At 32.7% G+C, this 16,633-nt stretch overlaps 1 protein-coding gene across 1 annotated transcript in view; it reads left to right on the plus strand.

Annotated features, from left to right (window-relative positions):
• LOC143237337 (ras-related protein ced-10-like) overlaps positions 1-15,988 on the plus strand; it is a 63,818-nt gene extending 47,830 nt beyond the window's left edge. The window contains exons 5-6 of the mRNA XM_076476479.1: positions 13,065-13,210; positions 14,580-15,988. Of these exons, the coding sequence (XP_076332594.1) occupies positions 13,065-13,210; positions 14,580-14,663 (230 nt within the window). The 3' untranslated portion in view covers positions 14,664-15,988. The remainder of the gene's footprint in view (positions 1-13,064; positions 13,211-14,579) is intronic.
• Positions 15,989-16,633: the final 645 nt, after the last annotated feature.

Raw genomic sequence — 16,633 nt, forward strand, 5'->3', positions numbered from 1 at the left:
TACTCTGTCAAATTCTATCATAATTTGTTATAACATAGTTTGAATATTTGTTTTGAGAAATGTAGGGTTTTGACATTTTATTAGGAGGTATAAATTAATGGCTGTAAGCTTTTATGGCATGTTTAATTAGTATAGTCACAAATATAGATGACGTTATTTTACCAGGGTTCTATAGCACTTGAAGTAATGGTTGTTTGTTATATATATTGTTAAGGTTGATATTTTTTCTTTGTATATAGAGGTTTATTCTTTTTATAGTCTTACAATTAATTCTGTTATTTAGATAGATTTTAGTGATAAAACTAAAATGAGAAAAATGATTTTCAATGTTAGCTTAAACTTGTATGCCTGTAGCTCATGTTAATTTGGAAATGATATGTATGTTTTGGAAAAAGGAAGATTTTTTAGTATGTTTGTTGAGAGCAGTGTTAATGCAGTTTCTGGATGGAATATCACCTATAATCGTGTACCCTCATGGCTCTAGATTGCTGATGCTTTATGAAAAATGAAAAACTACTTACAGTTGTAATCTTCATAGAACACTATCGTTGCTACTTGTATGGGAGAAGTGGCTGGTGAATTTTTAAAAAGTCTAAGTGCTGATGACATTGCTGGATAACAGTACTGGAGGAATGTAATTTATTCATTTAATATTGCCCTTGCCAACATCACTGAAATCCAAATGTTTGGTGCGACCCTCAAATTACGAGTAAAACTTCTTAACCTACCTGGCCATGCCGGGCCTTTTGGTCACTGTAATCAGATAGTGGGATTTGACCTAACCCTTATCAGGCAATTATGGCTTCAAAGTGCGAAGCTTGATTTTTTGACAAGGGGAGCGCGAACCATAAACCTTTGGATTCACAGTTTCATGCTGTATCAGTTCTCACCACTTATGGATTTGGTTTTTTAATTATATGTTACTCTGTTGAGGCAAATATAGTCCTTTGTGAAAAAAAACTCATGTACTATTTAGTGTTCGATCGTACTCCAAATTTTGTCCTTTTCGTTTCGAAGGAGTATTTAAATATATCCCTCTTTCGTTTGCCTTAAGCATTCAGTTTCTCTCAATTTAAATATAAACAACAACTTGATCGCGTGGCTACAATCTTTGTCTTTGTTTTTTCTTTTGCGTCTTTGCTTATTCAGTAGCTAAATGAACAAGTTGTTTGTTCATGTTTCTTAATGGTCTGGATCGTCCGCCAGGCCTAGCGTCTGAGTGTCTGCCTATACGCTCTAGCTAATCTTACTGTTTTATTTTTTTTTTTTTTTTTTTTTTGCTTTTGAATTTGTGAAAAGCTACACAAGGGTTATCTGTGCTAGTCCTTCCTAACTTAGCGGTGTAAGACTAGAGGGAAGGCAGTTGGTTATCACTACCCACGCCAACTCTTCAGCTACTTTTTTACCAACGAATAATGGGATTGACTGTAACATTATAACGCCCCATGGCTGAAAGGGCGAGCATGTTTGAATCCCGTCGCACCAAACATGCTTGCCATTTCAGTCGTGAAGCGTTTAATGACGGTCAATCCCACTATTCGTTGGTAAAAGAGTAGCCCAAGAGTTGGCGATGGGTGGTGATGACTAGCTGTTTTCCTCTAGTCTTGCACTGCAATATTAGGGACGGTTAGCGCAGGTAGCCCTAGTGTAGCTTTTTGCGAAATTCAAAACAAACAAATTGCATTTTATCTAAGTGCGTGTCACATGTAATTTGATGTACGTATATAAGGAAGGGTTAGTAAATTTGTAGTATGCTCGAACCTAATAATGTAAAAAATCAAACAAATCATGTGATTCAGTGGTGGTTGGTATAAATCTACCTAATCTTAGTGTATATTAAATTCCTCCATCTAAGCTAATCGCTGTGTGTAAATGTGTGTGCGTGCGTGCGTGCTTTAAGTATATGGTGGATAAATCCATATGGCATTAAGGATTTTCAAGGTAAATTTGAACATGTATGGATAGATGGGTGAGTATTTATCGTTCAGTATCCTAAAGGTATTCTCATTTTTACCGTATGTCAGCAGCATTTAATATGAAGAACAAAATGGGAAATGCGTTGCTAAAACTGCTTAGTACGATTAAATACAGAGTTAGATAATCAGTTACATATATGGCTCAGTGCAGTTTTAATTGACGATTCAGAAAATGAAATGTGAAATGTGAGGGATGGCTTAGTGATAAGCTTGAGAACTTAAAAGTGTTAAGATTCGAGGTTCAATTCCTAAAGTATATACCGCGAAAATAGCTCACTGTGCTAGTTTTCGCAAAAAACAAAACAAGCCAGTATCGATCTGAGAGAAATTATGTTTTAGTTATTTAATCACTATTGCAAAGTTCACTTTCTTTTATTTTACTGCTAGATTTTCTGTAGTGTAAACTTCACTTGATTAATATTTCATTCGTGAAAGGACATATCGGACTTTAAAACTTTACCGCCAGAAAATCAAAAACTAAAGGAGGCTCACAGATTTGTCATGCAAATAGCAAAAAATGTGTACTTGAGAAGTACAGGGTGCTTCAAAAAAATATTAACACTTATATGGGACTATCGTTTTTAATAGAAAAAGAACAGATAATACACTGTAACATGATAGCAAACGTATGTTAATAGCTTCAAAGGGTCTCTACGTGTTTGCCATTATTGTCAACACATGTCTGGAATCTTCTCCAGGGCCCAGAGACACGTTTCTTGTGATATTATTGCAATCACATTGTCATATTTCAGTCGGAGGTCTCGCATATCTCGTGACTTGGTAACATAAACACCTTCCTCCATGCAGCAACCTTTCTTCTATGCTCCAAAGTCAGTCTCGTTGTTATTTCAGTCAACTGCAAGGAAAAGAAAAAAATTTCAGAAAGCGTTAACACTTTTGAAGCACCCTGTATGTATGTCATATTTAGTTCACACGATCAGTAATTTTGATAACAGTGGAGCTCTTCAGTAAGACAGGATATGATTTCTACAACGTGCATGTTAATTTAAACATCAGTGTCATGACAGTAGATGAATGGTTATTTCTCTGTTATGCTGATATGATATTAATCTTTTTTTATATACTTTTCCAAAGGGGCCCATCGGGATTTTCCTGGAGTCCCAGTGAGCCAGTTTGAGTTTTCATTCATACCACTTTTTTTTTTACTTTAGAAGAGCAAACTTATGTGAGTCAATATAAAATACAGTCAATTATAATTTTTTTATAAGTTATAATTGAGACAGTGTTTAACCCTGCCGGAATGTGGTTCGCCTTCAGCTTCACGAATTAGCTTTAGGCGGCATTAACTAGCTGCCTTCCCTCCACTGTATTACTTCAGAATTGTTTGCTTGTTTTGGAATTTCTTGCAAAGCTACACGAGGGCTATCTGCACTAGCCGCCCCTAATTTAGCAGTGTAAGACAAGAGGGAAGGTAGCTAGTCACCACCACCCAACGCCAACTCTTGGGCTACTCTTTTACCAACGAATAGTGGGATTGTTCGTAACATTATAACACTCCCACGGCTGAAAGGGCAAGCATGTTTGGTGTGACGGGATTCAAACCCGCGTCCCTCAGATTACGAGTGCCTTAACCACCTGGCCATGCCGGGCCTACTTCAGAATTGAGACAGCTAATTCAAATGATCCTCAGTTAGCTTTTTGCAAATTTCAAAAATAAGGAATTTTGTAAATGGGACCTTTAGATTATACTTTTGATAATTTTCAGATTTTTTAAACATAGAACTTGCTTAGCGACTTTTATAAAAAAAATTCTACACCACTTTTGAAAGTTTTATGGATTATATCATTTTAGAATTATAAAAAAATGTCGAAAAATGAAGCATCAAAGTATAAATACAACTAGCTCTCTCAGCTTTCCATAAAGAAAACAACATCAGAATAAAAAACACCAGTCTGTTGTATTTAGTATATTTTCTCATTTTCTCTTCATATACATTATAAAAATTGTGAAACCAAAAGACAAAATTTTATTGGCATATTATCGCAAATGAATGCGGGAAACGTGACGTTATGCATGCACACCAAACTTTTATCTTTCTTTTTTTTTTCCGTGTTACTCTTATTTCATAGTGTTAATACGTTCTATAATCTATAGTATTCTGTAGTAATCTTTGCAGAATGTATGCATGCAAAAAATATACAAATACGTAAAACGAAACCTGGCAAAAAGAGAGAGGGAAAAGCAATCTAACTTGGAAAATTTGTTTCAGATGTTCTAAAATTTATATAAAATAATAATAAATGAAAAACCACCGTAAAGTCAGAAATGTTGTCAAAAACAATATGTGAAAGTTTTACAGGGTAATGTTTATTAAATACTTGATACTGATTGGCTGAAAATTACTCTTAATTGTTAGTAAAACAGCCCGTTTCATTTATTGAAATGCCTCCTGCAAAATTAGGGTTATGCATAAGTTTATGTTGTGAGAAAAGAAAAAAGAAAACTGCCAATGGTTAATAATATAATTCAAAATAAAAAACTGAGAACGCAGTGTTAGTGATCTTTGATTCTGTTGCGTAAGTGATGATGCACCAAAAGGATATCAGGCCCATAAGTCTGTATGTGTTATTTAATTAACCTGTTGAGAGTATGTGACATTTCTTCGTAATGAATTTAGGGATTATTGTAAGAAGAAGAGCACCAGACGGTACACTTACGCATATTTAGGTTTGAGGTTGGATATAAAATGTTTTGATGTAAAACTAGAGAAAGAAGGCCAATTCTTTTATTGTACTGATGGTTTGGTATGGTTTTCAAGACAGACTCGTTACTGGTTGTTTTTATACAGTTTTTATTCACTGAAAGACAACTAGGGTTAATTCTGGTGCTCAAGTTCAGTTGCATCATGTTATATTCTTGTAACTTGTAAATACAGTACTTATGTACAGTAAATATCGTGTTAATTAACCAAAGTGTAACTGGCACTTAACTTTTCTTCTCGGTATTTGTTAAACATAAATTTCTGGATTACGTTGTTTTCACTTACCGTTTTCTGTTGCAGTCCTAATAATTTTAGTCAGTGCTGATGAAAATTATTGCGCTGTCTCCCATGTCAGAATATTACCAGGTAATTTCAGAAGAACTCGTGAAGAGTGTAAGTGTGTATAAAAAATGTCTAACAACACCTAGAAATAGTATTCTGTAGTAGTGCACTTTCACTCACACATTGTTTTTCACAAAATATTCATTCCAGTACTCGAAACATACAAGTTTTTCTGGGGTAGTGTACAGTATTAATTGAAGGATGATGGGATAACCTTTTTGACAGGAGTTCATACTCGCAAATTTAAGTTGTTTATGTTAGCACTGTAGGACTATTAGTATGTTGTACATCTTGTTTGGTTATTTAGATTTACATCTACAAGACATATTAACAACAGAACCATTTAGAAAGAGATATGAAAACAATACTTTATGAATCTTTCAAAAAGTTGTGTAATATTTAAAATGTAATACCTAAATTCTAATGATTAAAATGTCTAAGTTTGAAGATATTCCATAAAATATCATGAAGCACAAATAAAAGCTTTTTAAATGTTGAAAAAGATTACATAAAAAATTAGAACAATAATTAAAAAATAACATGCAAATATGCTTACAAATGAAAGATTATAAAATGAAGTAATAGTATATTGACAGAAACTAGATTCAGACAGTTATCTAAACTGGGAAGATAACGTGCAGAGATAAACAAAACTAACTCAAACTCAGCATTTTCTGACAGTCTAGTGATATATATGTTTTCATTACACCAAATGAATTATTCTAGTTTTTCATTAATTATGAATTGACACCTGAGAAATTAAAAACAATATAAAAATAAGTAACAAAAAAAGAGTTTTGATAATGGTAGGATTAATATCTCGTGGTTACCTTTATGACAGTTTTTTTCCTTAAAAATAAATATATGTCACAACCTATAAAGAAATAAAAAGTCCATGAAAAATATGGTTATCACAAAAACAAAATAGGTAGTCATTCTTAACAAGCAAGACTAATTGAATGAAGCAGCAAATGTTTTATGTAATAGTTGTATATTCCAGTTGTTAGATATGCATAAAACAAATTAGAAGGAAAGTAAATTACTGTAAAATTTATTAAAGTTAAAGAAAAAAAGTTTATTGTAATAGACGTCATTACATATTTTAAACCAGCAAGTTATGATTGTCTAATTCCATACAAGCTATATCAGTAATTTATAAAAAGATGTTTCATTGTCTCTAACATTAGCATGTACAATCACAAATTACCTGGTTTTGCAGGAAGTCCCCATAAGTCCATTTGATTCAGTATACCATCAAATTCATGGAATTGCCATGGTATCCAAACTAGCACAAAGTTTATTGAATCTTTTACTCTATTTTTGTGAAAAAAATTGGTTAGCAAAATTCCAGAACAATTTAAGCATATATTACAGACATGATGATGGCACTTATGTCATATTCAGAAACCAAACATTTGTTTTGTAGCTACTGAATTGTTTAAATAAACAATACATGAATATTAAGCTGAAAAATAACAGGTGTCTCATCTATCTTTTTTTAAATTTAGATGTAAAACATTATGGAAGAACATTTGTTATTTCCCTCAACATGAACCCACCAACATTGGCATGAACTTTTATTTCACCAGTTTTATACTGTTTGATTACAAATAGAATTTAAATGACATTTTAATTTATAAAGCATGTCATCTGGAAAATGATTTCTCAGGTTTCCATAAAGAAAAATAAAACATGGAAGTGATGTTACAAAAGCATTATTTTTCCCATCTGTCTCATCAATAGCACTATTAAGAATTTCCTCAACAAATCATAGACAAGTGAGATATGATATCCCAAATATTTTCATTATATGTAACTTTTACCATCCACAAATTTGTGTTGTGTAGTGTTAAAGAAGAAACTGGTGTCAACAGTCCATTGTTTGCCCACATGAATAGAAAAGCATATATTCTGGTTGATGTATTACATATGCTCTTTATTTTTCCATTGAGGTGGATTCCTTCACATGGTGAGGGAACCTCCCAGAGAAGGTTCTGTACGTTTAGTTTACCTTCTCTTGGATCTGAACATCTACTTCACATGTTCGCCATGTATGGCTACCCATGAAAGGGAGGAGAGGATCCTGGTGGTTGAGTAGTGTCTGGGACACTGCAACACACCACTTTGGTCCTGAATTTCTGTAGATGGGTAGTCCCCCTTATGGTATATTGACTGGTCCTGTTGGTTAGGGTTAACCGAGTACAAGTGTTGGACACACTCAATAAGTGTTGTAGAAATTTGTCTAATGTTGGTGTTTAGATATAGTGTTTACAAAGCCCTTGCAATGTCCTTGTTTAGCATTGTAATGCATCCCCTCCTAGGAGTCTATGGCAGGTGGGGACAGTAGACACTGAATCTTTCTCCATATATTATAGATACCCAAATCATAATAAAAATAAGATACTAATTAAGAAATCAGTTAATAGGTAAGCAACCACATCTGAACAGCAGTCTGCACTCATTCTGCACCTGTATCTCACATTCTTATAATGCATTCTTTGTCAGATAAACCTTTACAGCATAAATCTCCTTTTCATTCAGAAGGAATTAGAGGGGTTTGCTAACGCTCCAAAGCCGGTGAAGAAACTACATTCTGAAGTCACTTTTTGGCAGTTTTTGTTATACCAGAATGGCAGGTTGTGCAATGGATGAGTGCATGAAGGAGTGGGACTGCTAGTCAAACATCATGTGCCCACTTTGTCTGTGCCTCTCGATACACCCTTATAAGCCATAGCCTTTCATACTTTCTTGGGTCATATCATCACTGTTTGTTATCTCTACCTATCAAATGGAGAGACTTGTGATCAATTAGACCTTGATATTCTCATAAAATAGTTTCTCTCTCTCTTTGTAATTCTGTCAGAATTTAATGGACACATTCATCTCTGGGATGGTGCTGATATTGATGGGAGAGGTTGTTCTGTGAAGCACCAGCTCTTGGACCTCGGTCTTTCATTCTTTGATACTGGTTCATTTACATATTTTCATGCATCTAGTAAATCTTTTACTGCTATTGATCTATATCTCTGTTCCCTTTCAGCTTTATATAATTTCTGTTGGAGGGTTGACAATGACCTATGGGGCAGTGATCATTTTTCTGTAATTTTGAGGGAGACTGGCCATAGTTGATGCCACCTGACCCGAAAGTACCACAGAAGAAGTTGGGCCAGGCTGACTGGCTCTTTTCACCTATCTTTCAGAAATCAATCCTGCTGTCATTAGTCTATCATCTGTTAATGACTGTGCAGAACCTGTAACTGATTGCACTGTTCAAACAGCTGTTCATTCTATATCTAAAACAGGTAAAATGTCAAAGCCAAAAGGAATCTTGAATTAGGCTCACAGTTAGCATCTCTTCTACCACCAGTTTCAAAGTTCTATAGGACAAGATTCAGAAGGTCAGTAGGAGGTATGCATTCCATCCTGCTATCCAATAGCCAGGAAGTTGCTTATATACAGAGTATCACCAATACTCTCAGTGAGAATTTTGCTTATCTTTCCAGCACTTTTGCCTCTTCCCCTGCTTTCTTGGCCATCAAGTCTCGGGCAGAGTGATCGTCTCTTTCCTTTTGGGCAGCTCATTTGTATTACTATAATTTGCCCCTTTACACTGATGGAACTCAACCTTGTTCTTCATTGGTCTGGCAATACATCATTTAAACCTCTTGATGTTGACTATGAGATGCTGCACCATCTCTCTTCTACCTCTCTTGCTCTTCTAGTTCTTCTTAACCAACTCTGGCAGGAAAATGTTTTTGATGATTCTTAGCGTAAGGCTATTGTCTTAACTTTTTCTACACCAAGGAAGGATCCAAAGATTTTTTCTAATTACCATCCCATTGCTTTGACTAGCTGGTTTTGTAAGGCCTTGGATAGGATGGTTAATGTTCATCTTGTTTAGTTCCTTGAATCAAACAATCTCCTCTTGCCCATCCTGTGTGGATTCTGTCATTAGTGCTTTGTTGTGAACCAACTGATTTGATGTGAAAAGTTGTTCAAAGAATCCTTCAACAGAAGATAACATCTTATTTCTGTCTTCTTCAATCTTGAGAAGGCTTATGGCCTTACATGGAGGTACAGCATTTTGCAGGACCTCCATTCAAATAGGTTGTATGGCTGTTTGCCCATTTTTATTTATAATATTTTACTTGAAAGGTAGTTTCAAGTTTGTGTGGGTTTGTCTCCTCATTTTCAGACAGGAACATGAAGTCCCTGTAGGCTGTATCTTGAGTGTTACACTTTTCAGTATCAAGATCAATGATATCACTACCTAACTTCCTCCTACTGTTGCAAACTGACTCGATGTCAATAACATCCACATCTCATGTCAATTGTTTATTGAGAGACAGTTTCAGACCACCCTTAATTGCTTGTTGAAGTAGACCATAGCAAATGGTTTTACCTTTTCTTTTTCCAAAACCATTTTCATGCATTTTGCCACTGTCAAGATCTACACCCTAATCTCAAGCTCTGCCTTGGTCATAATATTCTTCCAGTGGTCTGGTCTGTGAGGCAAAGTGCTGCATGTCAAATGTAGTAGGATACTGAACATTCTCTATGTCCTTTCTTCAACCTCTTTAGAAATAGATTAATGTTCTGTACTCAAGATCTATCATGCCTTCATTTGATCCAAACTGGACTACAAGTCTCTAGTCTGTGGTTCTTCCAAGACATTAGCCTTGAAGATGCTAGACCCCATTTGCCATCTGGGCCTTCAGTTCTGCACAGGGACTTTCTGCACTTCTCCAGTACAGAGTTTGTACACCTAGTCCCACAAACTTCCAATTCACCTCTGCCTTTTGCAACTTTCTTTGTGGTGTGCTTTTAAACTTCAATCCTAACCACAGCTTCCCACCTGGGGTTTTGTCATGTTTCCTCAGTGGAACCATTTCTCTGTTTTATAAAACTTACAGAATGGATTGTCTACTTACTTGATATGTGTTATTTAAATTTGTTCGAATATTTTTTTGTATAAAGCGAAAACTTACTTTTATCTTAGATTGGTAATATTAGTAGTTTTTCAGACAGTGAGAGGTAACATTGATGAACTGAATGGCCTTGGGTCGCCTTGTTTGATTTTTGTACTTGGTACCACGTACAGCTGTTACCAAATGTTGTGACATTTTTTTTATATGTTTGTGTATTTTATCCTTCTATCACCCCAACATTTTATATACTAGAAATGTGAAATGTTGATATCACTAGATTCTGCCTTTGTTAGTTTTATTTAAGTTCTGTTGTTTTTTTTTGTGACTGCCATAATAGGTATATGAATACTTCAGATGTACATTTGTGCGTGTGTGACTTGATATACAAGTATGTTCAGGTGTACATTTGTTCATGTGTATGTGTGTATTTTGCAAATAATAATTTAGAGTTGTCTATACTATACTGTTTTGCTACTACTAAAGTTTGTGTATTAACTTTCTTATTTGTTTTTCTGACAGACTGATGTGTTCCTACTATGCTTCAGTGTTGATAAACAAGCATCATATGACAATATTGCCACCAAGTGGCATCCTGAAATTAGACACCATTGCCCTCAGGCTCCTTATGTCTTAGTTGGTAAGTTTTATGAATTGTAAGTCTTAAAGAAAATAATACCAAACTTTAAAGCATTTGGTATTCTCAGGTAAAACTGAAACCAACAGGTAAGTATTTAAGAGATGAGTTTGTTTAAATCAAACTCAATCAAAATTAAGGTTAATAGAACTGTTGAATTTTAATGAAACTGTTTTGTTTTCAGTTATTGTTCTACATGACATAATGGCTGGCCTTTTCCCTTACAATTTGTACAGCAACCACTCACAGGGTCACTTCAAATAGACAGAAAATATCTCTGGACCAATGAAAAACCAAATTGTATATGGCTTGAACAGAATGAAGATCTGATGTCTAGTAACAGTTTTACTCAAATCAATATTTTAAATTCATTCTACTACATTTTGTAAGAGGCTTTACCACACATATTTAGAGATAGTCTTGTTATCAAAGTTGTGGAAGTAACACTTCCCTTTGTTGATTTCTTCATGTGTCTAGTACCCAGACATTATAGCAAAAAGGATAATGACCTATCTGCTGTACTGCCTATATATGGCTGCAGTAACACCTGCATTATTACTGCCTGTGTGTGACAGCTCAAGGGTTGGATTAATATCATTCAGAGCTGAATTCATTCTGCCAACATTAAATTCCAATTGAGGATAGACACCCTGCAATGAAATTTGGAAACAACGTACTTGAACATATGTGAATAAAAAAATAATTTATTTTCTAAGCTATGAAAGAGATAAGCCATAATATATATGTACAGCATCTTTAAAGTTGATGGTATCCATGCACTTTTACAAAAATACTATTGAATCTTTACTTATATTGTTATCTGTATATTGTACAGTTCAGTAAATTCCATACAAAACTGTGGGCAGCTAATATAAATTTGAGTTAACACAGTAAACAAAAATTTAAAAACATATCTGGATCTAAAAGATTTATTTTAAAACTTTTTACAGTTGATTGAACAACACATTTTGTAATATTTTAATATCTGAGTTCAACATTATTTTTTCAGCATTTGCATTTCAGTTGTAAATTATAAACCCTTTTCTTAGCAATGAATTACCAGCAGTATAATTTGTGTGATACAACTAATCTAAACACAGATAGTCTCTGTGTAGGTTTGCACATAATTCAAAAACAAACAACTAATCTATTAGGTTATTATTTTTTATTCGAGATTCTGAACTGCTGTTTTGAACCCTCATGAAGTTTTATTTAGATTTTAGTTACTTTATGTGCTAAACTTAATTCTACATGTTTACTTGGCTGTTAAGCTCTCTGAAACCTGAGGATTTCAAGTCAAATTCAGTTCCACAATTTTCAGCAAATTTATAAAATCTAATAACTGCTTCATGCCAACTTTGAGTAGTCTGTTTTTTTATCTTCCTCAAAAATGTACATGTTGATTTTTAGGTGAATCCAGAGTATTGTTGTTGTGTGGTGAGGTAGGAGCGTGTGAGCACAGCATAACTTTACTTTTTGTTAACCGAAATGCCATACCTCCAAACAAATCCCACTTTACATCTCAGTCACTATTTCAAAGTATAAAAAATTAAATGCTTTTATTCTAAGATTTTAAAATGTAATTTCAGATACTAATACTATTTCTGAACTATGTGCTCTTTATCTACAAGCAATTTAAAAATTGATAACACATACAAAATGCATTCTGGTACTTTATTTAGCACTACACCACTGATTAACCTTATGAAAAGAGAGTATCTCATCTTAAAAAAAATGTCTTCAGCACATTTCACTTGAAGGATTTTTAAATTCTCATTTTCAACTGTAATAAAATGTATTCTAAAAATGATTATATAGAATTACCTGTGCTTGGAAGAGATGGATATAGAAAGACTGTCTACCACAATGACAGCAGTAAGCTGTTTTGATCTTTATTACATTTGTTTGGGTAAACTGGTGCTGCATCTTTGGTAATGATAAATTTCCATCTATCATTCTCTTAAACCTTTTGACATTTAGTATTTCTCTTAGGTGTGTGACATGGCAAAGCTTCTACGTTTGATGTCTATTTTGTTTATCATTTGCAGTTTGCAACAATCAAATTTTATAAAAGAATCTATTATATATTTATTTTTCAAAATACCTTTTTGTTAGGTTTTGTTCTCTAAGATATTCTGATCAAATTAAGTAACAATAACTACTGTCACTTATGTTGTTGTAGCATTACCTTATTCAGCATTCTATTTGTTAACATTATTTTTCAATAAAAGTGTATGTTCTGTGTGTCATGAAATGTTTTTATTAATAATTGGATCTATAAAACAATGTTTTTTTCCTCTCAGGTAATAATTATCTGTATTTTTATTAGTAACTATCAGTAATATTGAATACATGTTTACAAACTAAACATATTTAAAACACAGTTGAGTACTTTTACTTAAATAATGCTGGGATTAAAACAATTATATTTTATTCTCAACTGTCTACTTATTTCATATAGGAACCAAGATAGACTTACGAAACAGCAAAGACCTTCCAGAAGATGTACAACTAGTTTCTAAAAGTATGGGTCGTAAGATGGCTACAAAGATCAAAGCAGAGAAATATGTTGAATGTTCAGCAAAAACCATGGAAGGAATAAATGAGGTAATCTTTTTAAAATATTGTTTAATCAAGTTATATTTGAAGAATTATATGACAGTTAATAGTTAATTTATATTCCTTTGTTTGACTTTTACAATTTTTCAGTTTGAATGTTTTTCCTAATATTAGTTCATATTTTACATCAAGATGAAATATAATTCACTTTATATATATATCATACATAAGCCTATTTTTTCAAGCTTCTTTGAAAGATTTTGTACAGTACACTCAGTTTGAAAACAAACACCAAATAATATGTAATTATTTAGTTGAATAATATGTATTGATATGACAAATAAATTAATATTTAACTGTTCAGTTGATAACACTATCTAAAACAGATAGAGAAACAAAAGAAAAGAAGACAAGCCCAAACGAAAAATTTCATTTGCAAACAGTGTGTACTGAGGTTTACAAATTGAAGGTAGACTGTAAAGGTTTCTTATTTATTTGTTCACAGTTTATATTGGGATTAAATAATTTTGACAAATTTCAACAGTATTAATCTATTCAGCTGCTAATAATGTTTTTGGAGATTAAAAATTTAAGAATACAAACACTTTTTCTGCCTTTCATGTATTTTTAAGTTTTTAAAAGAAGTAAAACTTGGATAAGTAAGATTTATTCTTAGGTTGCTATTTGCTCAACAGGTGCTTTTATATTATCTAACTTATTGGTTTCCCAGTTTTATCGACTACTGTTTGATGGAAATTGAGGTTTGTATGATCCAGTAATGTAGTTGATTACCAGCAAGAAGAAATGTCGATGCAACCTTTCTTTGTCAAAGTTTCACTTAAAATATTTAAAAATAGGCAATTGATAGCTAAATATATATATTCTGTTTTGCTTCTTTATAGCTAATTGGGTGTCCACTATTCATTAGTAAATAATCTTGTACTGAAACTATTAAAAATGCCAAAAACCAAATAATATCCATTGCATAACTCTTCATTAAAGTAGGATGGTAGGTGTTAGAGCAGGAAAATAAAACAGTGTGTGATCTTTTGATTACCTTAACAAACTTTAAAATATAAGTTAAAAACAATGCAATGGCTGTGTTAAATTTATATTCTGGGAATTATGGGTTTAAATTTAAAGCAGTCTATGCATATGTCGTAAATAAAATAAACTGTAATTTCTATTATTATAACAGCTATAGTATTGGTGCTGAGAAGTATCAAAATTGTTACTTTTTGCACTTTCTCAATTAATTCCCCATGTACTTCTAATAAAATACCTTTTGTGTGATCAGGACTGAAATAACCATATGTGGGTTTATCATACAAGAAATGATATGTACTCCCTTACCCACATCTTTTAAAGCTAAACTTTTATGATATTTATTTTTTATGCTATTATCTTTTGATTATAGGTATACGAAGAAGCAGTGCGAGCAGTCTTGAACCCAAAATCATCTCTAAGAATTCGTGTTCCCAGAAACTGTCGTCTTTTGTAGCTTTCTTAAGTAATGAATTTAAGTTTGAATGCATTATCTGTGAAATTTCTTGAGGCTCATCAAATTATTCATAAAAGAGCATCAACAATTTTAATATTTTTTGAAACATATCTGTAAACAATATTATGTTTATGATCAGCAACAGGTGAAAATATATACAGTTATATAATAAAATAATTGATAGTTGTGTACCATAAAAATGTAATTTTTTTTTCATGCATTATTAGACATGAAAGATACTAAACTTATTATAGCAATATTTGATTACATTCAGTTGCAATGTATTTGTTGAGCAGTATGGATTGTTTATGGAAGCACCCAGTATCAGTTGTTGTTATCTGGAGCACCCACATTTGTTCTTTCTGTTACAAATGAAAGCTAAGTGAAAATGAAAAAAATAACGATAAATGTTTAATTAAGGAACTGTTCTCTTAAACTGTATATTTTGTTATTAATTGTTATTGGGGCATTTCAGTTAAAAGGAAAGATTTCTTTTATAGGATTCAAAATTACAAAAGTTAAAGGACCTTATAAGTAAGTTCTTTAGAATGCACAATTTGATCAAGGAAATTTGTTATACAGACATATGGAAGCTTACATGAAACTTCAGATTTATCTTATGGAAACTTAAACAACAATTATATCAATTACAAATTGTGTGTGTGTGAAGATGAATGTTTTATGTACAGATAGGATAGCATATTAATTTCAATATTTTTCTATACAATTGCAAGTTGATTCTTGACAGATAGATATTGCATTTATATACTGTTGAATGGAGATACACGTATTTTATTATGTGTAACTTCACATTTTACATAGATTTCTTTTTTTAGAATAGTTATTTTTATGATGTGCATATTTGGATATGATTTTTATTGTTTTTTTAAATTATCTATACCTTAATCAATTTCCACAACAAAGACATATCAGATACCTCTGGGATTTCAATCAACTATTTTCTAGTAATATTACAAAACATGTATGTTGGTATTTCCTTTTATGCATAAATATACACACTTGCATGACGTGTAGGTACAAATGAAGCAATAAGAAATCATAATATTTAACGGATTATATATCAAACTACTAAGTAAGTTCTAAGTTATAAAATTATGTACATTTTATATTTACCAAATATTTATCCAAAGATCAGTTTCAAACAAGAGAATCTAATTTTAATTATAGTAAATCTTTGTGCAATTGTTTGTGTTTGATATTCATTCCAGTCTGTGATGTTGGTCTGAATAACATTATAAAAATATCAAACTTGTAGAAGTTCATACGAGTTCCTTCATAATAAAGTTTGTTCTTTTAAAATAAAATTGATGTTTGTTTTACTTTCACTCCAGAGATTCTAATCACATAAAGACTCGAATTATAATACAGGGTGTTCGGAAAGTCACTGTGTACTTATATATTTATTAATAGACAAAATTGCACAGTGACTTTCCGAACACACTGTATATTAATTTTCGTCTTTTCTATAGAATCAATATGAGCCTAACTTGCAACATTGTTAATTTTATTTGGTCTTTAAAGATGGATAAGAGCACACCTCAATGCAAAAATTGTATATATTTGTAACGTTTTATAGACTATATTTTACTAATTTATAATCAGAAACATTATCACTTTCACATCATGTGGTTTTATGGCATGATATGTTATTAATGGTGTTGAAAAATATCATATAAGAATGAAACAGCTCGGCATGGCCAAGCGGGTTAAGGCTTGCAACTCATAATCTGAGGGTCGCGGGTTCCCATCCCGTCGCGCCAAACATGCTCGCCCTCCCAGCTGTGGGGCATTATAATGTTACGGTCAATCCCACTATTCGTTGGTAAAGAGTAGCCCAAGAGTTGGCGGTGGGCGGTGATGACTAGCTGCCTTCCCTCTAGTCTTACACTACTAAATTAGGGACGGCTACTACAGATAGCCCTCAGTAGCTTTGTGCGAAATTCAAAACC

This window comes from Tachypleus tridentatus, chromosome 13 (genome assembly GCF_004210375.1).
Source record: "Tachypleus tridentatus isolate NWPU-2018 chromosome 13, ASM421037v1, whole genome shotgun sequence".
Lineage (NCBI taxonomy): Eukaryota > Metazoa > Arthropoda > Merostomata > Xiphosura > Limulidae > Tachypleus > Tachypleus tridentatus.